The 27,429-nt window shown below is 57.4% G+C and overlaps 1 protein-coding gene across 4 annotated transcripts in view; it reads left to right on the forward strand.

Annotated features, from left to right (window-relative positions):
* PSTPIP1 (proline-serine-threonine phosphatase interacting protein 1) overlaps positions 1–20,162 on the forward strand; it is a 41,447-nt gene extending 21,285 nt beyond the window's left edge. The window contains exons 2-15 of one of the 4 annotated variants that reach the window (XM_010373276.2): positions 873–973; positions 1,186–1,260; positions 8,093–8,127; positions 8,302–8,408; positions 10,612–10,674; positions 11,301–11,399; positions 12,282–12,327; positions 13,337–13,416; positions 14,000–14,098; positions 15,120–15,216; positions 15,684–15,774; positions 18,338–18,393; positions 18,635–18,768; positions 19,841–20,162. In XM_010373276.2, the coding sequence (XP_010371578.1) occupies positions 873–973; positions 1,186–1,260; positions 8,093–8,127; positions 8,302–8,408; positions 10,612–10,674; positions 11,301–11,399; positions 12,282–12,327; positions 13,337–13,416; positions 14,000–14,098; positions 15,120–15,216; positions 15,684–15,774; positions 18,338–18,393; positions 18,635–18,768; positions 19,841–19,924 (1,167 nt within the window). In that variant the 3' untranslated portion in view covers positions 19,925–20,162. Of the gene's footprint in view, positions 1–872; positions 974–1,185; positions 1,261–4,539; positions 4,706–7,189; positions 7,355–8,092; positions 8,128–8,301; positions 8,409–10,611; positions 10,675–11,300; positions 11,400–12,281; positions 12,328–13,336; positions 13,417–13,999; positions 14,099–15,119; positions 15,217–15,683; positions 15,775–18,337; positions 18,394–18,634; positions 18,769–19,840 lie in introns of those variants that run through there. The other 3 variants (XM_010373275.2, XM_030930717.1, XM_030930716.1) reach the window with 3 other exon arrangements.
* The last annotated feature ends 7,267 nt before the right edge of the window (positions 20,163–27,429 follow it).

Below are 27,429 nucleotides of genomic sequence, written 5' to 3' on the forward strand. Positions count from 1 at the left end.
TCTCACACCAGCTTCCCACACCAGCAGCTCAGACACACACCTGGAACCCACTGCACAGTGAGAAAGGAGAATTGGGTTGGCCAGAACGACAGCCAGGGCAAACTGGGCAAGTGCCAGGCAGCAGAGGGTAGCTGTCCCTGGAGAGTTCTCTGAGGCTCCCCACCCCACCCCAGTCCAGAGGGGAATGTAGGGTGTGTCTGCGTGTGCTCTGGCCTTGACTGAAGTCACCCTCCATGCCCATCTCCCTGGATCTGCCTGAGGGGGGTTTCCTGAGCCCACAGAGAGCCCAATGTGGCATCTGGCACATGGCTGGTGCCCAAGAAACTGTAATTGCTGTGATGGTCATGGAGACTGCACAGTGCTGAGGCGAAGGGCAGGGACTCCAGCCAGACACCCTGGGGTTCAAGGCCAGGCCAGCCACTTTCTAGCTGGGCCACTCTGGATGCGATCATGTGTCATCCCCCTGCACCTTGGTTTCCCCACTTAGCTGAGATAGGAATATTGGAAGGGTGGCAACGTGAGTGAGTGAATTTCAGGGCTGACTGTCATCAGGGGGACTTAAGGGTGGCCCTTCCCATCTGCTATCTCATGCTGATGTATGTCCTGTCCTGTGAGCTCTGATGCCAGGCCCGGCACCTCCAGCCCTGTCAGCTGGGTGGGGTTCACTTATGTACCTATCACCTCTGCAGATGTGAGGGGACCTCCTGTGTGCCTGTGTAAAGCCCGGTCTAGAGTCCCAAGAGCTTGCCCTGAGTAGGGGAGATAGAGGCAGGAGAGAGGCTGTTCCTGGAGATGGTGGGAGGGTCCCCACAGGGCTGTGCTTGGTGTTGCCTGGTCGTGGCCCTCATGTGTCCTTCTGTCCTATGTCACAGTGCAGGGACTTCACAGCCCACACGGGCTACGAGGTGCTGCTGCAGCGGCTTCTGGATGGCAGGAAGATGTGCAAAGACATGGAGGAGCTACTGAGGCAGAGGTGAGCTGCTGGGCAGGCCACGGGGAGCACAGGGCAGCAGACAGGTGCCTTCCACTCAGCTCCTGGGCAGTGGCCGAGGCCCCCATCCCAGCCAAGCCGTGTCAGAACATGTCCTGCTTTAAAAAAAACGCTCCTGTGTTCCCTCAAACCTAGGCCTTCCCCAAAGGGGGCAAGTCACTGATGATCTTTCAAATGCCCTTTTTTTTTTGCAGGGCCCAGGCGGAGGAGCGGTACGGGAAGGAGCTGGTGCAGATCGCACGGAAGGCAGGAGGCCAGACGGAGATGAAGTAAGAGCTCCTGGGCCCTGGGGCTCACTCCTCTCCTCTGCTGGCAGTTTCTGGGCCTTTAAATGAGGTTTAGGGCTTCCTGGCATGGGGGAGGCTGGGCAGAACCAGGGTAGGTCTGGATTGCTCATGAGGCGTCGGGACTCCTCCTTGGTGTCTGGTTATCGGGCATTCAGGGTGAGGCCAGGTTCTGTGCGGGAGGGAGGAAGCCTAAGAGTCTGAGTGCTGGAAAGGGTCTGGGCGGGGGAGACAGGAGGCCATCCATCCTCAGTCATTTGCAGTGCAGCCTGCACCAGCCTGGGTGGCCTCCACTGAAGTCCTGAGGGGCAGGTGACAGGCCTCTCCACTGGTAGCCCAAGCCCCCTGCAGCACTGGCTCAGCATGGGCTTCAAGGATGGAGATGTAGCCAGAGACAGGGGTCCAGGAGGGGACACACCTGGGTTCCGGTGCCAGCTCCTCATCCCCCAGCTGTCTGACCATGGGCTGGCTGCTGACACACTCCATGGCTCCATTTCCTCATCAGTGCTGGGATAGTAACGCAGCCCTCCTCAGAGGAAGAAGTGGGCTCAGGGGCTTAGCTGAGGCCTGGTTAGAGGGCAGGCCATCAGGGGAGTGGCTCTGATGAAGCAGGGGTCTCCAGCCCCGCAGGTCTCTGCATGCAGACCGCTGGGGTGGGAAGAAGCGTGAGGAGATGAGGCTGAGTTCAGGACAGAACCACCCTAACAGTGGAGAGGAGGGGCTGCTCTGGGGAAGGCCTAGACTGTCCCCCTGGGTGAGGACAGAGCCAGGTCGAGGGGAAGACAGACCACCGGCCTCCAAGTTCTTGAAAGGTCTCTGCAGAGTCCTCCTGCCGGGGGGCCCTGAGACCTGACCTTGCAGCTGTTGTGGAACCCCTTCCCCTTCTGCCTGCTCTCCCGAGACAGGAACTGAATGTGCCATACTCTGAAGGACCCCCAAAGACACCAGGCACCCTGGCGGCTCCTGCTTCCAACCAGGAGCCAGAGATCACAGGAAAGCTTAGATGTGGCATGAGCCATGTGTGAGGCCAGAAAGTGTGCACACAGCCCTGGGAGGACGGAGGGCTCCAAGGAGTCCTCAGAGCTCTGGTCCCGGCTGATGTGAGCTGTGGGACTGTGGGCAAGTCGCCTAGCTTCTCCGAGTTTGTTTCTCATCTCCCACTCCAGTGAGCTGCTGTACAGATCCACAAGAACATGGTCTGAGGGCCTCCCAAGGGAAGGGCTGAGGGCCGGGTGCAGGCTGGGCACAGAGGAGGGCTCAGGACGTGGTGAGGAGCGAATGGGTGTATGCCTTTTGCAGGAAGCGTGCCCAGAGCTCTCAGCCAGGTGGGGAGCAGCTGTGGGGCCTGGCAGCACGACCAAGGGAGCCCCTCCTGGCCTCCTGACCTCCCGGCCTCCTGGCCTCCAGGCCAGCTGGAAGATAACTTTCCCAGAAAGAGAGGGTACCTCATGGGGAGAACTCAGAGACTCAGGAGAGGTGGAGACGGTGGCCCCGGCAAGGCACGATGGGAGCCAGGCTGGAGTGAGTCTGTGTGATGCAGGCTCAGGGGATTGTGAGTCACAGGGGATTTACAGCAGGGAAGGAGAAGCTATCCACAAAGAAAATACAATGGGGGTTGGGGGCAGGGTGGGCCGCGGGAAGGGGGAGGTACACAACATCTTGCTCCATTTGTAGAACTAGGAAGGGGCCAGGTGGAGGCGGCCCTGATTGTGCCGTGGTTATTCAAGGCCAAGTGGGACAGGGTCTGCCCTGACTTATCCCTTGTGTGGCCCTGGATGATGCTCCCTGTCTCTGAGTGCAGGGTCTGTACCTGTGGAAGGGGATGGTCACTTGGAGAGGTGTTCTGGGCAGTCACAAGGACAAGCAGAGAGTGCCAAGCCACAGGGGTTCACCGCACACAGTGGGGCTGTCCATAGTGTTGCTGTTGACCCATGTGGCATGAAGTAGTGTTGGTGAGGCCATGCAGTTGTTCCTTACAGTGTAGGCCAAGCATCCATCTTCCATCCATTTAGACACCAATTGAGGACCTACTATGTGTCATGCCCTGGATGGGTCAGGAGGATTCACTAATTTAAAATAAAATAAAATAAAATAGAGGGCTTTGCCATTCCTTAGCCAGAGTCCAGCACACTGAGGGTGACTTCCTTCTCCGTCCTAGTCCTTTGCATTAGGGTCCATTTATGCATCTTCTCCAGGAGATCTCCTCCAGGCCCATCTCCTCCAGGAAGCCCTCCCAGATATCCTGCCTTGCCTCACTGTCAGTCTTGGCTTAGACCCGGTTACCCCTACCCATGCCAACCTGAAGGGCTTTTGGTGGGGAAGTGTGAACAGGTGAACAGTGGCCGTGGACCTGTTTCCTCATCTTGGACTCCTTGGGGGTGGGGAGTGTTGGCCCTCAGGAAAGGTGGCCTGGCTCTTCAGCATGGGGGCTGGTGGCCCACCCTCCAGGGCCCATCCCTGAGTAGGGGAAGCCCCTGGCCTCCCTGAGGCCCACAGTTGTCCCCCAGGTCTGTGGGATGCTCATTCCCTGCCCCTTGCAGAACAGGCAGGGGGTTGGGGGATGGGAAGGCTAGGAACAGGGTGCAGAACGAGGACAAAAGTCAGGTGGTTAAGTGACCCTATAAATAGCCTAGTGAGCCCTGAGGGCAGAATTGGCCAGCTTCCCCAGCCCCACTGCCTGAAGGTGTTGCATTTCTGCACAGTCCCCTGACCTCAAACCAGCCAGGAGCCACCCTCAGGCCTGGAGGCTCAGGCCACTGAAATTAACAGGAGGTTACATCTTAAGTGATTTTTGACATGTACCTCCTTCACATGTTAACTCAGCGAACAAACGTGGGGCAGTGGCAATGGAGGATGGACAAGTAAGACCCAGTCCCCAAACTCCAGCAATCCCCACCAGCGCTTTCAGTGCATTTTAAAGACAGCATTAGGGCCAGGCGCTATGCCTCACGCCTATAATCCCAGCAATTTGGGAGGCCGACCTGAAGTCAGGAGCTCAAGACCAGCCTGGCCAAACTGGTGAAACCCCGTCTCTATCAAAAATGTAAAAATTAGTTGGGTATGTTGACGCGAGCCTGCAGCCCCAGCTACTCGGGAGGCTGAAGCAGGAGAATCACTTGAACCCGGAAGATGGAGGTTGCAGCGAGCCCAGGTCACACCACTGCACTCCAACCTGGGCTGCAGAGTGAGACTCCATCTTAAAAGAAAAAGACAGTGTTAGTATTTGCAGGGGGCTTACCAATATTGCTGATGTCATATGTCTAGCCCTGCAGAGACTGCCTGACTCTCCTTTCCAGCCTCTGGGCCTTTGCTCCTGCTGTTGCCCTGTTGCTCCCCTGCCCGGTCCCACCCATCCCTCAAGGCCTGCCTGAAATGCCACCTCCCTCAGAAAGCTGTCACCTCCGCTCCCCTATTGCTCCTCCTGCATCAGGTAAGGTGCTGGGGGTGCTGCATGCCCCCAGAAGTTGCACAGGGCAGGGGTTTGGGAAACAAAGGAAAATCAAGGCAAGGCCAGCTTCCTGTAAGCCTTCTGTGGTCACCAGTGAGCAGGCACAGCCCCCAAGGGGTGCAGGTCTGAATCCTCACGTCCCTGCCTCACCCCCACTTGCCACAAACCAAAAATGCTGTGGTTTTCCTGTCAGAGAGATTTTAAAATTTTTTTTTCATGGTCTCTCTTCCTCTGAACTCAGAGAGAATGACGACATTGCTGAGGATATTGGCGGGAGACAGCCAGGCCCTGTTCCTGTCAGATGTCCCCTGATGCTGGCTCACTGTGGGCACAGCCTCAGCACAGGGAGGCGAGACGGCTACTCCTCTCAGCCGGTGGGCAGGCAGCAGGGACACAGTGGGGACAGAGCAGGAAACACACTGGAAATCTGGACTGTATATGAGCACAGAATTTCAGACTGAGCTTCCTGAGAGCCGAGTAAAAAAGGGCAATGGAATGAGTTACACATGAAGGCACTGGTGACAGATGGCAGGAGATAGAGGCCTGTGCAGGACCCTATCCTTGACATGCGATGGAGACGCAGTAGAGGCACTCAGGGAGATCTTGACGGTTTCCCTGCGCAGACAGCGGGGAGGAAGCGGGAATTTCATGGGGCAGAGAATGACTTTATGCGGCCCCCAGATCCTCCACAATATCAGAGCTCAAGGCTGTTCACTTTGGGAGTTCTGGGGCAAAGCTGGCTCCTCCTCTCATCCACAGAGCTGAGGCTGCCTCCTTGAAATTTTGTCTGGGGCCAAGAAAGGGAGGAGTGTTCTGGGCCTTGTTGTGTGAGCTGAACTAGGGTGGCCTGATGGTTCCAGCAATGGGGACAGGGTACCTGGGGCAGGAAGGCCTGCAGCCCAGGTGACAGCAATAGGGGGCCTGGAGGGGCCAGAGCCTGCCTGCCCAGGTGCCCCAGACAGAGGCAGCACCAGCATCTATACAGCCCCCAAGGCCTAGCCAGGTCATGGGGGCAAAAGTTCAAGGTGAGCACAGACCGTCACTGTCAAGACTGTCCCAGCGGTGGGACAGAGGCTGAATGTCCACCTGGCAGTGCTGTGCATTCAGGCAGGCTCCCAGCTTTCAGGTGGGGGCTGGGAAAAGGGCCAGCAGCTGCCAGAACCTGCAATTCCTTACAGCACCCTGCAGACTGAGACCATGGACCAGGGTGGCCCACAGGTGGGTTTGGGGTTGAGAAAGTCTAGATTATGAGCCTGGGGACAATGAGGAGGAGAGCCGGAGAGCCAGGCATTGCCCCTGTCCTCAAGGGCTCATGGTTCAACAAGGTGACAGACATCCACTGGGTCAGTCCAAAGTGACATCAGTGCTCAGAAAGGACAGGAGAGGGTGCCAGGCAAAGATGCTGCAATGGAGATGGGCACATGCAAAGGCCCTGAGGCAAGACGGAGCCTGGCACCTGGAAGGAACAGGGGGAGGGGCAGAGAGCAGGGCTGACAGGTGGGGGGTGGAAGTGGTAGGGCAGGGGCTGCAGCGGTGGTGGCAGCTAGCGTGGGACAGGCATGAGATTTAGGAGATGAAATAGAAGGTGGCGGCAAGGAAGGGAGAGGACAGAGCCCGGGGTGACTCCTGGATTTCTGGTGTGTATAACTGGTGGACAGCAGTGTCTTTGCTGAGAGGGGAGCCCTGGAAGAGGAGAGGTTTGCAGGACAGGTGCTGAGTCCAGTTTTGGACATGCTGAATTTGAGGTATCTGTCAGATGTGAGACCCAAAAGGTGAGGGCCGGGCAGTGGATGTGCAGGCCCTGAGCTCTGGGAGGGGTCTGGGCATGCTGCGGTCATGAAGGAGGTGCGGCTGGAGGGTGGTGTGCATGAGGGCTGGGTTGGGGGTGGGGGGACCACGCTGTGACTGGAGGCCTCTAACTGAAAGAGGGGGACTGAGCTGAGAGGTGAACTGACAGGAAGCAGAGGGATTGGAGGTGTCATGCTGGTGAGGAGTCAGAGAAGAGTCCTGAGTCCCACAAGGGAAGGTGGGATCACCACACAGCCACCCCTCTCCTTCTTCCTCTCCCTGGGTTCTGCCTCTTACTGTAGGGTGGCCACGGGTGCAGCTTCTTCACTCCTGTGACCCTTGGCTTCTCATCTGTGAAATGGGATAAATAAAGGCACCTGTGCCGGCAGAGTTGCGAGGAGGTCTCGTCACTCAGGCCAGCAGTTCTGACGTCTGGATGGGCATCAACAGCCTTGGGGCCGGGCCCCAACCGGAAGCCTCAGCCTCAGGAGGTCGGGGAGGAGCCTGAGAATCTGTATTTCTAACAGGCTCTGCAGATGCTGATGCTGCTGGTCTGTGGACCTCACTTTGGGATCCACCAGTTTAGGGCGAGGGGCCTGGCCCCCACAGATCTCCCCCAGACCTGGATCCCCACGCTCCTGCCAGGCTGCTGTTCCTCCTTGGCCTCTGCTTCCCCAGGTGTCTACTGAGAGGAGAAGTCACCTGAGAAGCCTGCCTGGTGCGCTGCCAGCGCCACCCAGGGCTGTCCGGTGGGCGTCATGAGGTCATGTGGCCGCCAGGGGGCAGCCGAGCTGCTCCACAGAGAGGCTGCAGGGAGAGTCAGATAAAATACTGGATGCCCAGGTGAATGTAAATTTCAGATAAACAACAAATACTTTAAAAATAAAAGTACGTTTTAAATACTACAAGGAGCATACTATACTCAAAAAGTGCTCGTTCATCTGAGATTCACATTGCACTCGGTGTCCTGTCTTTATGTGTTCATTCTGGCAGCCCCCGCCCATCATTCCCTGCCTCCTATATGCGGTGCTGGGCCCTCCCCTCCCTCCCTCCCTGGCAGACAGTGCCCACCTCTCACCTCCTGCGCCCTGCCCTGCTGGCCTCTCCCACGGCCATCCAACCTCCTCCAAACATCCCCTGGGCCACCTACTGAGAGCCCATCTGAACACTGTCCCCACCCCTGCAGCCTCACCCTGGGGCCATTTGGTACTTGCAGAGGAGGAGAGAGTGCTGTGAGTGTGGGAGAGGAGTTCAGGGGAGGGAGGCAGGGTTCTGAAGACAATCCCCTCTTCTCTAAGAATGCAGCCAGGAGCACAGATGGGGGGGGCATCGGTCCCCTTCTGCCACATTGCAGGGGGTTGATCACTTTAATTTGCAGAGAACTTTGCGTTCCGGAAATCAGTATGGGGCCCCAGTGGATGGTCACCATCTGGCTAAAGGGTCCCTTGGTTCTAGAGTGACCCAGGGTCTTCCCACCAAAATAAAAGTCCTCCCCCCCCCCCACCCCCAGCCGGGGACGGCCTGGACTTCAGGTTCCCGCTGTGCTCTCCTCCTCCTGACCTGGACCCGTCTGTTTTGCAGCTCCCTGAGGGCCTCCTTTGACTCCTTGAAACAGCGTAAGTCCCCCACCCTGGGGCAATGGGATCTTTTGGGGCTGGTGGAGGGTTTGGGGGGACAGAAGATGAGGTGTTGGGGCTGGGGCTGGGCTGGCCCAGACAGGGGCGAGTTGTGGGTGGCTGAGGCCCATCAGATCTGACACTGGGGACCAGTATCCATGCTCTGCCCCCAAGAAATGGAGAATGTGGGCAGCTCACACATCCAACTGGCCCTGACCCTGCGCGAGGAGCTGCGGAGTCTTGAGGAGTTCCGTGAGAGGCAGAAGGAGCAGAGGAAGAAGGTGAGGCAGGTGTAGGAGGCAGGGGAGCTGCTCCCCCATTGCCAGCCTCTCAGCTGCTGTAGGGGTGGGGGGCTGACCCTCCTGGTAGAGTCAGTAGAGGGTGGCAGGGGGTGGTGGTGGGACAGTACCCCAAGCTTTGGAGCTTGAGGGTAATCTGAAGTGGGTGGGGAGGGCAGAGGCCTGGCCACTGGCACCAAGGCCAACTGTCAGTCCCAGAGTCCCGTGGAGGGTCCTTTCCGCCGAGCTGCCTCACACCTAGGAGGATCCTACTACGGAAGACTCTAGAGGGTCTGTAGCAACTTGGTGGTGTCCAGAGGAGGCAGTCTAAGTTGTGGGGGTCACTGGAAACTGGTCTTGAGTCCAAGGATCGGGGCTGATTGTCCTGGAAAAAGGCAGACTTGCAGCCAGTCACCCCACAGGACTGCCAAGGCTGAGGGGTCAGACACAGACGGGTGGGAGAGTTGTGTGGCATTGCTTAGCATCCAAAGGTACTTCTCACCCATATGTAGGGCATGGCCATCCCGAGACAGAGTGACTGCATGAAAGTGAGGTCCCCACCATGGGAGCTGTGTAAGCAGAGGCTGGCAGATGCTTGTCAGGGAGGCTGCAGGGCTGGGGTTGGGGATGGGTTCCCTGGAGGGCAGGCAGGACGCAGGCTGGCCTAGAGACTGGGCTTGGGTCTGTGAGGATGGGGGCTCAGCCTCTCAGGGCCTTAGTGATGAGGGTGGTGCCCTGCATAGGCTGGGAGGGCAGCACACAGACCTGCTTCTTGCTTGGGGAGGAAGGATCATTGGAAAGTGGCCAAAGAAATGAAAATGAAGACACAACTGAGCCTTCAAGGGGAGGAAGCTGTATCTGAGGCTGGGGCCAGGCTGGGCCTGGGTGTCCTGGCCATACCAATTCCCATCTCTGTGCCTCAGTTTCCCTCTCACAGGATGGGACACATATGTCTACCTCCCAAGTACTGAGAGCTCAGCCCAAGCCATGCTCCCCTCAGTCTCCATAGACAGGGCTTCAGCTCTGCTTAGCGGTTCTGCTGGCAGAAATGTTGCGTGGCTGCCTGCGCCACCTGCTCGTCTGCCAGCTGGGCTTTCAGGATTCTAAATGTGGGGTTCTGAGCAGACAGTGGGTCCCCACAAGCCAGCCCAGGCTTGAGGTGCTGCAGCAGACACCCTCTCTGAGTTGGGACCTGCCCACAGAGCCTGCAGAGAGCCTGCCAGGACGGAGGGACTCCAGCCCTGCTATTTTGAGCCATCCTGTGGCCAGAGGAGCTGCACGGGCTGCAAAGGCTGTTTTGGACAGAGCACTCCTTCCCCAAATGGCCAGGGCCCCGCAGGCAGAGTGCTGTCTTGTGGAGCGTGCCATGTGTGTCTGAGCCTCTGTGTGTGTGTGTGCCACAGAGCAAGGACACACGCTCACGCTCCCCTGCATATGCCTGTGAGCATGTGTCCTTGTCCAGCCCTGCTTGGGTGTTTTAGGGTGTGTGTGTGTGTGAGTGCCTGTGACTCGCTGATCTCCTAGTTGGCACAGAACCCCTCCCCTGAGACCCCAGGCACAAACTGGCCCAGTTCGCCTCCCACCTCATAACCCAGTCGCTGTCCTGCCTGTTTTGCCTTCTGTATCAGAACAGGAAGCCTGGGAGGTGAGGGGAGGCTTGGCCCCAGACCTTGGCACAGGGGTCCAGTAGCCACTGTGCCCGCATGTGGCCTGAGGTTGTGTGTGGGTGACTGTGGGAGTACTTGTGAGTGGCATCTGTGGGTGTGCACAGGGATGCCTGTGATCATGCGTGTGCACAGCTAGGGATGGGGCCAATGTACCTCCGAGTTAATGTGGAGCTCTGCATGTATGTGTGTGGCATAGTGTGCACACATGTGTGAGCAACTATGATGCCTGCAGAGGCTCTGGGATGCAGGATGAACGACTGTGTGTGCACATGTGTGGGGCTGGGAACTCCCCAGCTGGAGATGAAGCTCTGGCCAAGGTCTGCAGCGAGGACCTCAGGGCACACCCATGCCCTGGGCTTGTCTTCCATTGTGAGGGTCACTGCGAAGCAGCAGGCTCTGGGGGAGGGAGGGCAGCCTGTCACCCCCTCTCCAGAGCCAGGAGAGGTGCTGCGCCTCATCCCAGGGACACCCCGTCCTCTTGGCCTAGGGGAGCCTCCCGAGGCCGCGGCCCTCGGCTCAGAACCTCGTGTCCCCTGCAGTATGAGGCCGTCATGGACCGGGTCCAGAAGAGCAAGCTGTCACTCTACAAGAAGGCCATGGAGGTGAGCGCCAGGGCCTGGGGCCGCGGCCTTCCCTCGAGGAGCTGAGAAGGGCTCAGGGTGCGATCCTGGGCTGTGGCCCCAGGCAGGGCATTTGGAACAGGCTGGCCTCGGCGTTGGTCCTGCAGGGCGCACCAACCTACGGGGTGCTTGGGCCTGCGCTGGGCGCCATGGTCCCGTGGGGATGGGTCCGGGCCCTTCCCTTGGGGGCTCGTGAATGAAGGGCAGATGAAGTCGGCTGGGGACTCTAAGGGTGGAGTGAGGAGGGACTCCTGAGCTGGATCCTGCGAGACGCTGGGCAGGAAGGGAGAGGGGCTCCTAAGAGGGCGCGGCGTGGCGAGGGGCGTGGCGAGGGGCGTGCCCTCGCCGAGGAGCACAGCCCAGGAGGCGGGGCCCGGGACAGGCCGCGCTGTCCTCAGTGGGGAGGGCCTGGGAGCAGGACTGCCAGTACCCCCACGCCTTCTCAATCTCCTTCCGGACCCGCAGATCCCTGTCCCTGGTGAGGATGCCCCCACTCCACCCACAACCCTCGCCAGGGAAAAAGGGAGGCTGGGCTCAGGGAGCCTCACTGCCGGGGGACACAGAGCAGGGCTGTGCAGCCCCCAAGTCACGCCCCTCCACCCTCCCAGTCCAAGAAGACTTACGAGCAGAAGTGCCGGGACGCGGACGACGCCGAGCAGGCCTTCGAGCGCATTAGCGCCAATGGCCACCAGAAGCAGGTGGAGAAGGTGCGCTGGGCTGCTGGGCGGTGTGGGTTGCCCAGGGCTGGGGGCAGTGGAGGAGGCACGGAAGGGGTGCCGTAGACACCCCCAGGCAAAGGTCTGCATGTGGGACACGCTAGCTGCTCAGCCCTCTCTGACCCCCAGTCTCCTCATCTGTGAAATGGGTTTCCTATAGAGAACCTCAGGGCATGGGCAGGCAGGTCAGCTGGATCCCCTTTGCCACCATCAGGTGGCACTCAGGGACCCATTCCTCAGAGCAGGCCCACTGAGGCCCACGGGGCGATGAGAGCAGACGCCAACCCTCACACAACCTCGGAGAAGGGCTCAATAGGCCCATGTCACAGAGAGGAAACTGAGGCTCACAGTAAGTGACTTGTCTAAGGTCTCAGAGCCAGGAAGCTGCAGAGAAGGGACCCCCAACTCAGGTGGTCTAGAGCCCATGCTCCTGAGGCTGTGACCCCTAGGCCAGAGTGGGGTTATCAGAACTCCCAGAGCCCAGGAAACACATCACCCATTGCACAGACAGGAAGCCTGAGGCCCAGAGAGGGAAATGGCCCAAGGATGAGCTGGGGGCAGTCAGTCAGGGGCCAGAGCCCAAGTCCCAGCCAGGGGGCTCAGCGGTAGTTGCATCTCTCCTGTGGGTTATGGTCCCACTCTTCACAGGCATCCTTCTGGGCTCAGTTCCTGTCTTCATTCCCTTTCCATGGAGCTAGCCTGTGGTCCGCTGTGAGGGGAGGTTGCTAGTGGATGATGGCATCTGCCCACAGTTGGCTCCTGAACTCCCCCACAGGGTGGCCGGGGAAGGTGTGACACTCACTTCAGGGCTGCCCAGGTGGGCCCGGGCTCCTGGGGCAGGGTCTCAACGCTGCTTCCCCTCTGTTTCCTCAGAGTCAGAACAAAGCCAAGCAGTGTAAGGACTCAGCCGCTGAGGCAGGTATGTGGGCCCTGGCTGCCCCATCCGACCAGGGCAGAGGCCTGGGTGGTACTCCCCACACACACCTCCTCACCCTGGTACACACACACTCCCACCTGGCTGCACAGTCATGGGCGCGGTGCTCTCATTCCAGATACGTGCAGTCAAAGTAAACGCTATGCTCCCCCATTCACCGGCCATTCTTGGCACTTCATGTGTTCAGTCCTCACAACTGCCCTCCGAGGTGGCTGCTGTTATTATTCCCTTTCTTAACAGATGAGGAAACAGAGGCACTAAAAGGTCCAGTACTTGCCCCAGGTTACAGCCAATAAGTGGTGGGGACTGCATTTGAACCCAGGCCATCGGGCTTCAGAGCCCAGGACTTGCATGGCACAGCCCCAGAAGACAGGGCCACTATCTATTACATGCATGTGCGCACACACACTTTCAAGCTCGGGCACACGCATGTGTGCACATAGCCTTCTCTGGGCCTCTGTCCTTCACTTGATGCCCGAATCCTACCAACACCCTTGTCTCTGCTGGTGCCCCACCCACCAGACACTGCGCCCACCCTCCTCCCTTCCCCTGGGAAGGCCTCTCCCTTGTGCTCTGTCTCTTATCAGGACCCAGCTACTCTCTTGGCTGGGGGACAGGTGACCTCCAGAGATCTGGGCACAGAAGTTGTGACCCAAGCCTGTGGGACTCCACCCCTCCTCCAGCACCCTCTGAGCTGCCCTCTCTGAACCTCAGTTTCCCCTCTGGAAAGTGAAGTGGGGCGCCCAGAGATGCCCAGACGCCAATACTCTGGACTTGCATATATGAGGCTCCACTGCAGCCCTCAGGCAGCTCAGCACAGTTGGGGAGCAGAAGCAGTACCAGCGTGGGTGGCCCTGACAGGCATTCAGATGAGGCTCTACCAGCTGCTAGGACAGGTCCCACAGGGGAGGCGGCCTCCAGGATGGGACCCAGCAGGAGCCAGGGCTGGAGGAACTCGTGTCAGGGCCCTCCCTGAGGCTGCCTGCACTTGCAGAGCGGGTATACAGGCAGAGCATCACGCAGCTGGAGAAGGTCCGCGCTGAGTGGGAGCAGGAACACCGGACCACCTGTGAGGTGAGTGGCCCACGTGGAGCCTCGCTTTCCCCAGCCGGGAAGTGGAAGACACCCATCCCTGCTCCAGCTGCTTCAAGAGGCCCAAGCGAGGCAGTGGGGGAAGGTACCCGTTACTCAGTCTCCTGCTCACAGGCCTGTGCCGGGACCTGGCCCTGGTGCTTGTCACCTGACCTTGAGTCCCGGGCCCCTTCGTTGCAGGCAGGCATTATTTCACCGTTTTTGTTGAAGCCAAAACTGAGACTTGGACAAAACCCACAGCCTCTCTGGGCGCTGTCGATGGACAGGGCCTGGGGAATAGGGCTCAGGACTCCTGTCCGAGGCTCCTCTCACTACCCCTCTGCCTCAGTGTGGTGCGGCCTGAAGGGAGGCTGGGGCAGGGACCCCCTGGGCAGTTCCACCTCCCTCCCTGCAGCCTCAGGGCTGGCCCAGAGTCGGGATGGGGACCCCAGGGCACTCTCCTTTGGATCGGGCTTCCAGCAGAGAGGACTGGCCTGGTCAGCTCCGGCTGAGGGGTGAACGGGGCCCAGCCTGGCTAGACCCTGCAGCCCCTCCTCATGGTTCACCTCCCTCCCACTGCCCCTAGGCCTTTCAGCTGCAAGAGTTTGACCGGCTGACCATTCTCCGCAATGCCCTGTGGGTGCACAGCAACCAGCTCTCCATGCAGTGTGTCAAGGATGATGAGGTGGGGACTGAGGGCCTTGGTGGGGTAAGGGAGGGCAGCCTCTAGGCGGCAAAGTGCCCAGGTCCGTCTGAACCAGTCAACAAGCACCTGGTCCTTTGTGGTCCAAGCTTGGCCTCAGGGGTCTCAGGCCTCAGCAGCTCAGCCTTTGCCCCCAGAACCCCAGGACAGGAGCTCAGTACCACAGGGCCAAGGCTTCTCTGCCTGGAAGATGGTGACTCCGTGGTTCCCCTGCCATCTGACTTCCTCCTCATGCCTCAGAGCCACAGAGCACCTGCTCCCTCTGCCGGGGATGGGAGGGGAGGCGGACATAGCTCTCAGAGGTTGGCGGAAGCTGGAGGACCCTGGCGGCTCTGCTCTAGGCTCAGTGCTTGCAGGAGCCGAGGTGCAGTCCTTCCTCTGCTTCCCACATCTCCAGGGTGCCCTGGTTCCCCTTACTGAGCCCAACCTGCTGGGTGGGTCCTCCCCAGCAGAGAGGGGCCCCCGCCAGGGGCCCTGAGCTCTGTTGATACAGCCCAGTGCACGGCTCTCCCGGGCAGCCCTGGCCCCCTTGCCTGCTGTGTTTCCTGCCTGACCCTCCTGTCCAGGGCTGTGGGGATTGATTTTCTTGTTGTTTTTGCCCAAGTGACTTGAGCCCCTGCTGCCTCCTCGCCTCCTCGAGGTGGAAGGGTGAGCTCTGGATCCACTCTCACTAGCCCCAAGACCTGGCTGTGCAGCATGCTCGCTCTGTGACCTTGAGCAAGTCACTCTCCTCTGAGTTTCCTCATCTATCCAATGGGGAAAAGTGGGGTCTACCTCAGAGGACAGGTGTGAGTTAAGTGCCTTGCACAGGGCCTTGCGCATAGAAGGTGTTCAGGAAACAAGAAGCTGTCAGCCAGGACTGTGACCCCTCAGGATCAAAGACCCTGAGCTGCGCACAATGTCCTGTGAGGAGGCCAGTGGGTGGGGGCCGCTGGCCAGAGTTCAGTCCCACAAAGGGGCAGAGTGGGCATCGGGCTGCAGCCTCTGCTCTTTCCTGCTCCAGCTCTACGAGGAAGTGCGGCTGACGCTGGAAGGCTGCAGCATAGATGCTGACATCGACGGCTTCATCCAGGCCAAGAGCACGGGCACTGAGCCCCCGGGTGAGGACTGGCCTGTGGACAGCACAGCCTCTGGGTGCACTGAGCCCCTGGAAAGGCCTGGCCCTGAGCCTCAAGTGCCAGGACAGGGCTGGGGTAGCTTATAGCTCCCTTTCAGGCAGAGGAGCCCTACCCAGACCCAAGGGGTTGTGGGGGGTTGGGTCCCAGGCCTGCAGCCTCCTCTCAGGCAAAGCTAAGGGCATGATAGCACTCAGAGGAAGAGGTGGGGATGGGGATTGAGGTGAGGAGCTCCCACGGCCCCCACTCCCCTCCTGTTTGGTTCCGCTGGATCACGGGTCCAGAATATTAGGTCTTGGTGGTACCTACAGTGGGGGAGCAAGACAGGCACCTCCCTAGGCACCAGGGTGGGCCAGGGCCAGATTGGGAACACAGGGCCCCAGCTGAGTCTCTGGCAGGGCCAGAATGGGGTGTTGGGGACTGCCCTGGGCCTCACAGCTTGCTGTCTGCAGCTCCGGTGCCCTACCAGAACTACTATGATCGGGAGGTCACCCCACTGGCCAGCAGCCCCGGCGTACAGCCATCCTGCGGCATGATAAAGAGGTGAGGCCCTGACAGACGGAGTGACTGCCTGAGGCTGGGCCAGGAAGTGGGTCGAGCCCCTCCTCTGCACCTGGCCCTTCCTCGTTCACTGAGCACCTACTATGTATCTGTATCTGGTGCCCAGTTAGGTGCTGGGTACCCTGTGGAGACAAGATAGGCTCAGTTCAGCCTATGGAGCCCTCAGCCCAAGGGACCCAGACACTAAGTGAATAATCACATCCCAATTATTCAGCAGGTGATGTGCTCCGAGCTCTGGGGAGGCCCCTATGCTGGCTTCCTTGTCCCTGGGGCCTCGTGTGAGCCTGGTGCCCTGTCAGGCTGCATGGCAACGCTGTCTGGCTGGAGCAGGTCTAGGGCATCTGGAGAATTCTCCAGGCTTCTCCAGGGTCCCTTCCCCGGCCTGGCTGCAGTCAAGTGCGAAGGTCCTGGTGCTGGGCCTCAATGTGTGACCTGGGCAAGTCATTCGCACTCTCTAAGGCCAGGGCCCTGAGTGTTGGGGTCAGATTCAGAACCTAAGGACTCTCCTGGTTCAGGCCTTGAGTGACAATGGTGACAGCCCATTGGGAGCACTATAGCTGGCTCAGGGAGCCCTCATAGCCAGGCCTTTGAGGGAGGCCATGTGCCCTGTCTATGAGCATCCACAAGGGTCTGTGGGTTTCACGTGGCGCCTGTGCCCCCACTGCCATGCTGCCACTCCTCTCTGCAGCCAACCTTCAACCAAGAGGGCCCTGCCTCTGGGAGGTAGTGGACTGTGGGGAGGGGCTGATGCAGTTCCTGGCCCTTCGCAAGGACCGGCTCATTCCAGGGCCTCAGGAGCCCCTGGACCTTCCTACTCCTGGGAGGCAGAGGCTCGTGGGAACCACCAAGAGGGGTACACATACACACCCCTTTGAGAATCTTGTGAAAGCAGTGGCCCCAGGGCGCAGCACATCCACAACCTCACATGCTACAAAAGCTTGTGAGACTCAGGCTTCCCTGCACCTGGTGAGGACCTGGATATCAGCAAAGGTGGTCATTTAAGCAACTGGACAAAAGAGCTCACCTGAGGCAGTGTCAGGAAGGGGCAGAAAGGGGTGGCCCCAGAGAGGATTAGAGAGAGAGAGAGAGAGATGTCCTGTAGGACGGAGGGAGGCCTGGCTGCTGGAGGGGGCTGGTCAGGCCTCTGGATGGGGCAGCTAGAAGCCAGGCAGGGCTGGGAAGAGGTGGGGGTCAGTGACTGAGAGTCAGAAGTGTAGACAGTCTGGGAAAAAGAGGTGCGGGGCAGGCAGCACAATGGCTCAGCAAGCCTTGCACACCTTTTCCCCTGCTCTGGCCGCTTCCTCCTCCCGTCCCCAGCCCCTGCTGGCTCTCACCCTGTCCTTTGCTGCCTGGGGCGCTGGTGCGTGTCTGCCCGCCTCTGTTGGTGTCAGGCCCTCCCATGTGCTGGGTCCACACATGTCCACCCTGCACATGCGTGTGCACTCCTAGGGCCTTGGCCCTCGGCCCCTCATGTGGGAAAGGTCCCCCACATGCCACCTTGAATTGCAGGGCTGCCTCCCACAGGCCCCTGAGTCATGGCTCAGCCCCTCACCTGCATTCAAGGTCCCTCAGGGTCTGGTCCAGTCCCTATTTCAGTCCTGTCCCTCCCACACCCCAATTGGTCTGGTCCACTCCACAAACCCCACCTGTGCCGTGCCTCCTCCACTGCACCTGGGTGCTCCCTCTCCTGGTCACCCGCAGTACCTCGTTCCCCTTCTCTCCTAAGAAAGCTTCACTCACCTTTGAAGACTCAGCCCCACCCCACCAAGAAGGCTTCTGGCCTTGGAGGCAGTGTCAGCCTCTACTTGTAGAGCCCTCACTACTGCTCACTTCAGGGGGTGCCCCCAGCATCTGCCTCTTCTGTTTTATTTTCCTTTGTTCAGTAAACCTTCACAACCCCAGCTCAGTCCAGGCCTAAGCCTGGGGTAAGGCCTAACCCCTTTACCTAAGGGGTAAAGTAGCCCAGCGCTGTCCCAGAACTCCTGTTCACAGGGTGGCTGAGCTGGCCTGATCACTGTGGGCCCGCAGGGAGGAGGGCTGACTCGGCCCAGGCAGCGGAGGCCTCAGTAGGGCACGTAAGCCAGGCTTTGTGTGGCAGTGCACCCCCACCCCCACTGGCCGGGGAAGCTGCTAGGGCAAGCTAAAGCAGGGGTCTGGAGGGTGAGGACTGGGTGTCTTCCCACGAGGCCTCAACATGGAGGTCCTAGAACCCCCGAAAGGGCCATGGGAGTCTTCCCATGAAGCTGCAGCTTTGGGGGTTCTAGGATCCCCTAAAAGGGCCCTGCAGGGAGCAGGTGCTGAGATGGCCTGCAGAGGGCGCCAGTGGAGGGCCTAGCTGGGGAAGGAGGAGCCACGGGGACCACCTTCTGGGGGCCCTCCTGCCTGAGGGGACCTCATAAATCACATCCATGCCAGGAGGCTAGGGGCAGGCCCAGCCCTGGCAGAGCGTGTGCAGCTCTGAGACTTCTCCCTGTCTAAATCCTCCTCCAGGTGGGACCCTGAGTGTGGAGCGGGGGCACTCACCCTCTTTCCTCCCCATCCCCAGGTTCTCTGGACTGCTGCACGGAAGTCCCAAGACCACTTCGTTGGCAGCTTCTGCTGGTAAAGGGGGTCAGGAGGGGACCCCCAAACACACTGATCCCGGGGGGGAAGGAGAGGTCTCCCACATGGCACAGATGGGGCCACTGAGGTCCCTCAAGGGGAAGGGTGTGTCCCCCAACAGCAAGTATGGAGAGTGGATGCAAGAGGCAGGGCCCAGCATGGAGAAACCCCATTCTAGCAGAATCTCCAGGGGCCAGTGTCCCCAGAAAGGGGAGGGGTCCATGCTTCACCCTGCTCTCAGCCTCCACAGAGACCCTGACTCCCACCCCCGAGCGGAATGAGGGTGTCTACGCTGCCATCGCAGTGCAGGAGATGCAGGGAAACCCGGCCTCGCCAGCCCAGGAGTACCGGGCGCTCTACGACTATACAGCGCAGGTGAGGCCTCCACACCCTAAACCCACCTGTGCCACCTCTCCTGCACCTGAGAGCTCCCTCCCCCATTCAGTGCGTCGCATCCTCATCTCTCCTGGTGGTTTCACTCATCTTCGAGCATCCTCTCCTACTCAGGAGGGCACGTGTGCCCAAGAGTATGTCCACACGAGCAAGGGCACCTGGGAGTGTGCTCGGGCATGAGCTCTGAGAACAGCACCCCAGGGCTTAGGGGGCCTCAGCGCACATGTACTGACTGGAAGCTGGTGTGCAGCAGGCCTGTGTCTGCCGGGGCTGTACACAGCACACATGTGGGGCACATGGTCCTGTGCCGTCCACACAGGCTGGGCACTGCGTGGTACACACGTGCGGGGAGCTGGCAGAGCCTGGGGTTGCCTGCAGGTCATAGCTTGAGGGCCAGGCTCTGCGCCTTTGGGTCAGGGCCCTGTCCTCCGTGGCCATGGGTGTGGAAAACTGTGGCCAGAATGAGTCTTGCAATCGTGCCAGGATTGATTTTCTGATGTGCATAGGGTGAGGATGTACCAAGGCAGCCACAGGGCAGCTATAAGAGAGGGTGCACTCTGTTCCCTGCTTGAGGGGAGGGGTACATACCCAGACCTCACATCCACTGGACTGAGGCCAAGCACCCCCCATGGCCAGGCAGGCTGGGTGTGGGCTCCACTGACGAGGCCAGGGCTCGGGGAGGTAGGGAAGCCAGGCCAGGAGAGTGACGGGGTACTTGGATGGCAGTTGCTACCTGGGGCTGGGGACCACAAAGGGGAGGCTGTGTTAGGTAAGCTTGGGCATGTGTCCTGGGCTTGGGGTGTGATGCATACCCCTGGCCCCTGACATGCTCCAGTCACTGCGTCTCCAGAGTGGGAGAGGGGAGGTACGGGTGGGGAAGAAACCCAGGTTGGGGGAGGCCTATGATGACAAACTGGGGTGGATGGGAAGCCAGGTCCCTTGGGTTACCCCCATCCTGTGTCTCCAAGGGGCTGCCCCAGCAGGTACGGACACAGCTCAGCATGCTGCATTTACTGCTGGGTGGGGGAACACCAGGCCACGCCCCTCCCCGCAGGCCCTTCCAGCGTCATGCGCTTTCAATCTCTTGGCCAGAACCCGGATGAGCTGGACCTCTCCGCGGGAGACATCCTGGAGGTGATCCTGGAAGGGGAGGATGGCTGGTGGACCGTGGAGAGGAATGGGCAGCGTGGCTTCGTCCCTGGTTCCTACTTGGAGAAGCTTTGAGGAAGGGCCAGAAGCCCCCTCGGACCTGCCCTGCCAGTGGAGCCAGCAGTGCTCCCAGCACTGCCCATGCCTTGCTGGGGCCCAGAACCAAGCGTCCCCAGCCCTGAGAGGGAGCCTGTCTCCCAGAGAATAAAGGAGTGCGTTCTGTTCTCCTTGGTGTGCTGGGGTCTTTCTCTCCTCCTGCTCCAGTGTCCGAGTGCTCAGTTCAGAGGAGGCAAAGGAACAAGGGAAGGAGCCTGAATGGCGGAGCTCCCCAACTCAGCCAAGGCTTCAGCTATAGTTGGAGAAGAGGCTTGGCCCCAGTTACTAGGAGCTCCCAGACCACCAGGGAGACACATTCACACCTGGACAGAGGATACAGGGTTGCAGGAGGATGTGGCAGGGGCAAGAATGGGTTCAGCAGGGCTGCAATGGGGAGAGCAGGCGTCTTGGGGACGGAGGGTTGAGCAGGTCCACAGCCGGGCAGCAGCGGCCAGAGCAGGGCAAGTGTGTGGACAAAGGTGAGGTTGGGGGTACATCCAGGAATATTCTGAGGACTCAGTCTGGAAACAGGAAGCTAGTGATGGATCTGTTGGAGAGGCCATGGTGGGAGCCGAGGAAGGAAGGCTTGTGGCTTGTGGGTGCCAAGTGGGGCCTGGGGAAGCCACTGCTGTCCGTGACACTCCCGTCAATATGGCAAACCCGGCCGAGCAGGGCTCCAGAGCCCAGGCAGAGAGGGGCACAGAGGGGGCTGTTCTTGACGGCCTTCAGTCCTTTTCTCTTTTTGGTCCCAGGAACATAACTTCCACCACTAGCCAAGCCCTGATCCAACCATGATAGGCTTCATCCATGCCAAAGGCATTTGGGATAGGGAGTAGGGGAGAGGGCCCCTGGCTCTCAGTCTTGGGGGTGGCCAAGTCGGCCCACCCCACACCCACCTGGGATCCCCACCCCGCCTCGGAGCCAGGCAGGTGCAGGACTGTAAGGGGTGGGAGGGGGACACAGTGGTCCTCCTCTGCTGGGACCACGCTGAAGAGCTGCTGCAGGGTACTGCTGTTACCCGCGGACTGTCTTTGGATTGCGAACTGCTCGGCCTCTCCTCAGCCATACCCTTTGGGGACTGCTCTCCACGGACACAGCTCTGTGCCAGGCCTAGGGAGGGCCGGATTTGCCCTCAAATCAGAGGAGCAAAGCCTCAGTCTGCTCCATGCAAGGAACTCTTGACCCAGTAAGGGGACCACACGGCCCAGAAAGTTTAAGAACTCTACAGGAAATGTCCCAGTGTGCAGAGATGTCACCAAGGTTTCTGGGAAGAGGTGGCCCTGAACACGCAAAGGAGATGGGGGGACTCCTTTCTGCTCCTTCCTGCCTCTGGTAGCTCCACCATGACAGGGAGAGGGAGGGAGAGAGGGAGAGAGGGAGAGAGGGAGAGAGGGAGAGAGGGAGAGAGAGAGAGAGAGAGAGTTTGAGAGACAGAGAAGGGAGTGAGGTCACCCCCGGAATTCCCCAGGACTGAGGACTAGATGAGACTCTCTTGGCACCTCCTGCACGATGCCTGCCCCGCCACCTCTGGGGAATGGGCATCCCAGTGGGCTTCAACATCTCTAGTGACAGGGAGCTCATCACGCCCCGCAGAAGCCCAGGATGGACCTGCGGCTTCCCCCAGTCCTGGCTCTGCCAGGCTGGCAGCCAGCTGGCATACAGAGGCTCTCCCATGTGCCCAGGCCACTGTCAGATGCCACCATGGCAGAAATGAGGCTTTTCACCAAGCTCTGCTCTAAGAAGAGGGCAAGGGGGGGCTCGCAGAAGGGGACTGCTCTGGTGTTTCACACGAATGCCCATCTTTATACCCTGATCTTTACATGAGCAAAAAATTGGGTTCAGTTAAGCAAGCATGAGACATGGTGAAGGAGGGGGAGGGAAAGCACCCTTGGGTTGCCACCTCAGGTGCGTGGGCACCTCTCAAGTCTGCAGTGTAGTGAGAGGGCTGTTCTCCCACCAAAGTGTTATTCGTGCTGGGGCCAAGCAGACATGCAAAGGTACAGGCAGCCCCCAGGCTGCAGGTGCAGGATCCTGGAAGCTGGGCTCCGGAGCTGGGGACAGGCTAGCTGTCTGCTGAGTGTCACCTATCACTGCTTCCCACCAGAGGGTGTGTGGCAGGCAGGGTGGGAAAAGGATTTGGTTCCCTGAAAAAATTCAGTGATGCTTAAATCCTTCCTGAAATGTCATTTTCCCTCCTAAAGCCATCCTGCGAAAGCTGACCAAATGCCCACTCCTGCTCTCATACATCCAAGGTTTCCCAATAGAGATGTTTGAAGAGAAAAATGTCATCTCATGCTTGGTCTCATACTCTCCTGAAGGAGAGAGAAGTCCGTGAATAAAGCCTTGGATGTGAAAATGCTTGCCTGGGCCAAAAACATTGCCCAGGACACATGTCTGAAGCCCCACCAGGTCCAGCTGGGTCCCAGACCTGTCAGGTAGTCCAAGTAATTCAACCAGGATATTCTGATGACTTCTCTGTGACCTGCACTGTACCTAATGATGGGGGCATGGTGCTAAGATAAAGAGGGCCCTCAAAGAGCTCACTGAGCCCAGGAGGACAGACAGGCACCCACTAGGTCCTGAGATGTGAGGCAGTGAGCAGGGTGAGTGGGCCCCGGGGGCTGGTGCAGGCCATCCAGCAGAGGGGAGGGTGGCTTGTCTGGGAAGTGGTGACTGGGCTGGGGAACAATTCTGGAACAGGGAGCAGATGAACTGGACTTGGTAACTTATGGGATGAGAGACAGGTGAGAAGAAAGGAAAGCGAGGAGGTGAGGAGTGACTTCAGAGCCGAGACTTGAAGATGGGCTTCTCCCCAGTTGGAGGAGCTGGAGGGGAGTGGTGCGGGAACAAAGCCTAGGCAAGGGCTGGGAGAGGCAGGACAGCCGTGTAGGCTTACCACTGGGTCGGGCAGGGAAGGGAAAGGAAAGAGTAGAAAGTTAGGTATCAATACTTTATTTATTCCTTGAAGATGCCTTGTCATCTTGATTGAACATTCCATTCCACTGCAAAGACTTTTTTACAAACCTTTGGCCTAGATATTTATCATCATCTCTGACAGGTGCCGCAGTGTCTGTGGGCCCCGGAGGATGATGGGTAACAAGTGTTAGATAACACAGCCTGTTCTCCAGTCATTCAGGTGGCTAGAGAATAGAACTGAAAGCAACTCTTGGGTCACAATTTATGCCAGGGGGAGAATGCCCACAAATGAATCCAAGTCAGATTCACTGCCTCTGCAGCTTTCTCCATTCTCTCTTCATCCCAGTTGGTTCAGCTGCTGGGAACCAACTGCATGGATGGATGGCCTTCCCAGCAGAGATGGTGCCAGATAAAGAGGGAGTTAGCGTGTAATTGGGTGTATAAATAACTGTAGCCTCTTCCTGACAGAGGGCCACTCAAAGACAGCACGAAGCAGGAGGACAAACATGGTCTCTGAATCAGAACATCAGGGCCTGAATCCAGGCTCACACTTCACTGGGTGGTCTTAGGCAAGTCACAATTTCTCTGGGCCTGTTTCAGCATCAGTAAGATGGGTGCAATATGCCCCTATGCAAATTGCTATCCCCTAAGGTTCAAATTAGACAATGGTTAGGTGTGACTTACCAGCAAGGGATACCACTTTGAAGGAAAAGGCCCACAACCTCTGAATCTCAGCTACACTCAACAGCAGCTTTGAGCTTGGCATAGACACCCTCACTCAGCATGCCCTCTGGGACAGCTGCGGTTATGTCAGTGAGTCCTTTACCGTCGTGACGAAAAGAAGCAACTCACATTTGGCCAAACTGGAAGCACGCGCCACTGGTGTGCAACACCTAATTCCAACTGCTCTCTCACCGCCTTTCCTAGGCCAAGGAACCTCAGCATAAGGGTCACCTGCTTGCCTTGGTCTGGCCGTACCCGAGTGTCTGCCTATTTCTCCATCCTGGCATTTGAGCCATCAAAAGCCCAGGACAAGGTAACACCAGCAAGTGGGCTCGCTGCCCTTAGCACCCTCATGGGGTTATCAAACTGTGCTCAGTAGAGCCCTCTTAGGGGCCAATGGGAAGAGAAGGGGGGCTCCCACTCCAGTTTGAGCTCTACTTGGAGAATTTACATATTGCACCAGCAGTGGTTCTCAATCCAGCTAGCTGCTTAATGGAGTCACCTGAGCAGCTTTTCAAATGCTGATGTTTCAGTCCCACCTCAGACAAACTGAAACCAAATCCCTGCAAACTGAGCTTGCGCATAAATATTTGAAACATTCTCCTGGTGATTCTGATATGCAGCCAGAGCTGAGAAACCCCTGGCTAACAGGATATTCAGCTAAACATTTTTAAAAGTTTGAAAAACATTTATGGCACCATAGTGACTTATCTCAGATGATAGTGCCCACTACCTATCAGATGGTGGGGATGACAAACATCAGCAAGCAGGCCGGGCGTGGTGGCTCACACCTGTAATCCCAGCACTTGGGGAGGCCGAGGTGGGTGGATCACGAGATCAGGAGTTTGAGACCAGCCTGGCCAACAGGGTGAAACCCCGTCTCTACTAAAAATACAAAAATTAGCCAGGCATGGTGGCGCATGCCTGTAATCCCAGCTACGTGGGAGGCTGAGATAGGAGAACTGCTTGAACCCAGGAGGCGGAGGTTGCAGTGAGCCAAGATCGTGCCACTGTACTCCAGCCTGGATGACAGGGCAAGACTGTCTCAGGAAAAAAACAAAAAAGATCAGCAAGTCTCTTTTCTACCCTGTAATTTCTACATCTGTCTTACTTTCTTCATTGGATAAACTCAGGAGAGCAGGATTTATGTATGACTCCCCCACAACCAGCAATGCAGCAGCACCATTCAAAAAGGTATTCAGTAGATAAGAGGTTTCTGCCAGGTCACTGTTACACCCTCAGGAGACCTCACAGACCTCACAGGCACTGCAATAGAAAGCCAAGTGCAACACACAAGTTATTTTCAAGAACTGCAAGGATGCACCCAAAAAGCAGGTGCTGTTACACACCAACACCAACCAACTAGGAAATAACTCAGGAAAACCACTGCATTCACAATAGCTACAGACATTAAGCTTCAGAGAAAAGTTTCCTAAGTAAACTCTGTTAAGATCCGAAAGAAAAAAACCCATTAACCAATCAAACCGGGCAGAGGACAGTAACAAAATTCAGAAGATACAAATGGCTGAAACACTTTTAAAAGCATCCTGGCCCTAGCTAACAGTCAAATAAACACATATTTTCATTTCTCAGACTGGAAGAAAAGATGAAAACTGATCATACAAAAAGTGTTGACAAGGGTGTAAAGAAATGCACATTTCATACACTGCTGGTGGCAGCAGAAACTGATATAATCTTTCTGGAGAGCAACCAGATGTATCCATGAAAATGTTTCAACATGACTTTTTTTTTTTTTCCGAGACAGTCTTGCTCTGTCGCACAGGCTGGAGTGCAGCGGCATGATCACGGTTCACTGCAACCTCTGCCTCCTGGGTTCACGCCATTCTCCCACCTCAGTCTCCCAAGTAGCTGGGACTACAGGTGCACATCACCATGCCCTGCTAATAGAGATGGGTTTCACCATGTTGGCCAGGCTGGTTTTGAACTCCTGACCTCAAGTGATCCACCTGCCTCGACCTCCCAAAGTGCTAGGATTACAGGCGTGAGCCACCGCGCCCAGCCAAACGTGACTTTCGATCCAGAGTAAATCCAACTATCAAGCATCTACCCTTGGAGTTCATGTAAAAATACATGACACAGGGTGATGAATGTGCTTTGAAACTAGATACAGGCAGTGGTTCCACAGCATGGTGAATGTACTCAAGGCCACTTGTTTACTCTAAAATTGTTAATTTTATGCCATGTGAATTTCATCTCAATAAAAACTGTTTTAATTTTAAAAACTGTAAATGACTGCAGTGTGTGTATAGAGATGGTCACTGTGGCGAGTAGTGGAGGCACTGGAGGCAGCCTGCAGGCCTGCCCTTTATACACCTTGGTTAATCATGGTACTAATGTACTCACACAGCTAACACAACGGAATGACAAATTCTACAGTCCGACATGGAAAAAGCACCAGACTATGTTGGGAAGACAGAAAGAGGACCTTGTAGGATAAAATTCCTATTAGCAAAAAGCAAAAACCAAAACCGACCACCAAGTCTGTTTTTGTGTACGTAGAGTCTGCAAACACACATGCCATTGCTGAACTTGCTTCCCTGTGGGTACTTTGTTCTTTATAGATGTCTGCATTGTTTACATTTTTAAAGCACCAATTACTTTTGTTTTAAAAAAAATACAATTAAAAAAGCCAGTCAGACAAGCCCTGTCAATCTACAGGACAAAAAGCAAAGACACCCCAGTTGCAATAAGCGCACCTAGTGCCAAGGACCAGGGCTCCTGGAAGAAACACTGATCCAGGGCTGGCGCCCAGGGGCCCAGAACATCTTGTTAGACCAGAAATTAGGGGAGTGCTTCCAAAAATGCTGGGATATAGGAGGAACTCAAAGGGGCTCTCACTGGCCAAGTCTGTAACTATCTGAGGAACTCTTCTCCCACCCCTAAAGGTCAATGATGAAGTAGACTGTTGAAAAAATGGGAATCCATAGTGGATGTATGAAAACAAGTGAAGGAGAAGGGAGGGATGACTGGCAAATGAAGAAGGAGTGCTGGACTGCAGAAACGTCGCTTGGCAATCATCATCAAGATTGAATCAGGCCAGAATCAGCAACATTTGCTGAAGTTGAGTGGGGAGGCGGGGATTCTGATGAGGAACATGGTATGTACATGGAGACAGTGTGTCTCCAGAGATTTCTTATTAGTTGAAAAGAAAAAAACAGTAACTATGCTATGGAGAAAGTGGATACACCTCGGCCAGGTGTGCCAGGTATTCATTTATTGCCTCTTAGCTCCGAACTCCCCTGACCTTGCCCTTCCTTGTCACACTGAAGAGGGGACGCTGCAAACTCCTTTATCCTTTGCCAGCCTGACCCACAGTGGGCTCTGAAGGCGTCCACAAGGCTAGAGGAGGAAGATGGCCTTTTTCTTCTGTCTCCTTTGGTCCGGCATGGGTCCCAGCAGCATTCCCCACCGTGGCAGCTCTCTGCTCCCCTGGCTTGGCGGGGGGCACCTCCAGTGAGCTGATTTTCCAGCACGGGACAGGCAGCATATCCCAGACAACCACAGCCACCCCTCGGAGGTCTCTCCCCCTTGGGGAATCTCCTCTGAGTTTCCAAGTTCCTTCTCTGTGTTTTCTTCCCTTAGCCCTAGGGGTGACAGCTGTTCTCTGCTAAGCTGCTTTAGAGCTTTTTTACCCTTTAGTAGTTAACTACCTTCTACACAGTTAATTATTTATATTAAAATCTTCCTGTTCACATTTCCTCCTTCTTGGACTAGATGATCAAAACGAACATCCCCACT

The sequence above is a fragment of the Rhinopithecus roxellana genome, chromosome 5 (assembly GCF_007565055.1).
Source record: "Rhinopithecus roxellana isolate Shanxi Qingling chromosome 5, ASM756505v1, whole genome shotgun sequence".
Taxonomy (NCBI): domain Eukaryota; kingdom Metazoa; phylum Chordata; class Mammalia; order Primates; family Cercopithecidae; genus Rhinopithecus; species Rhinopithecus roxellana.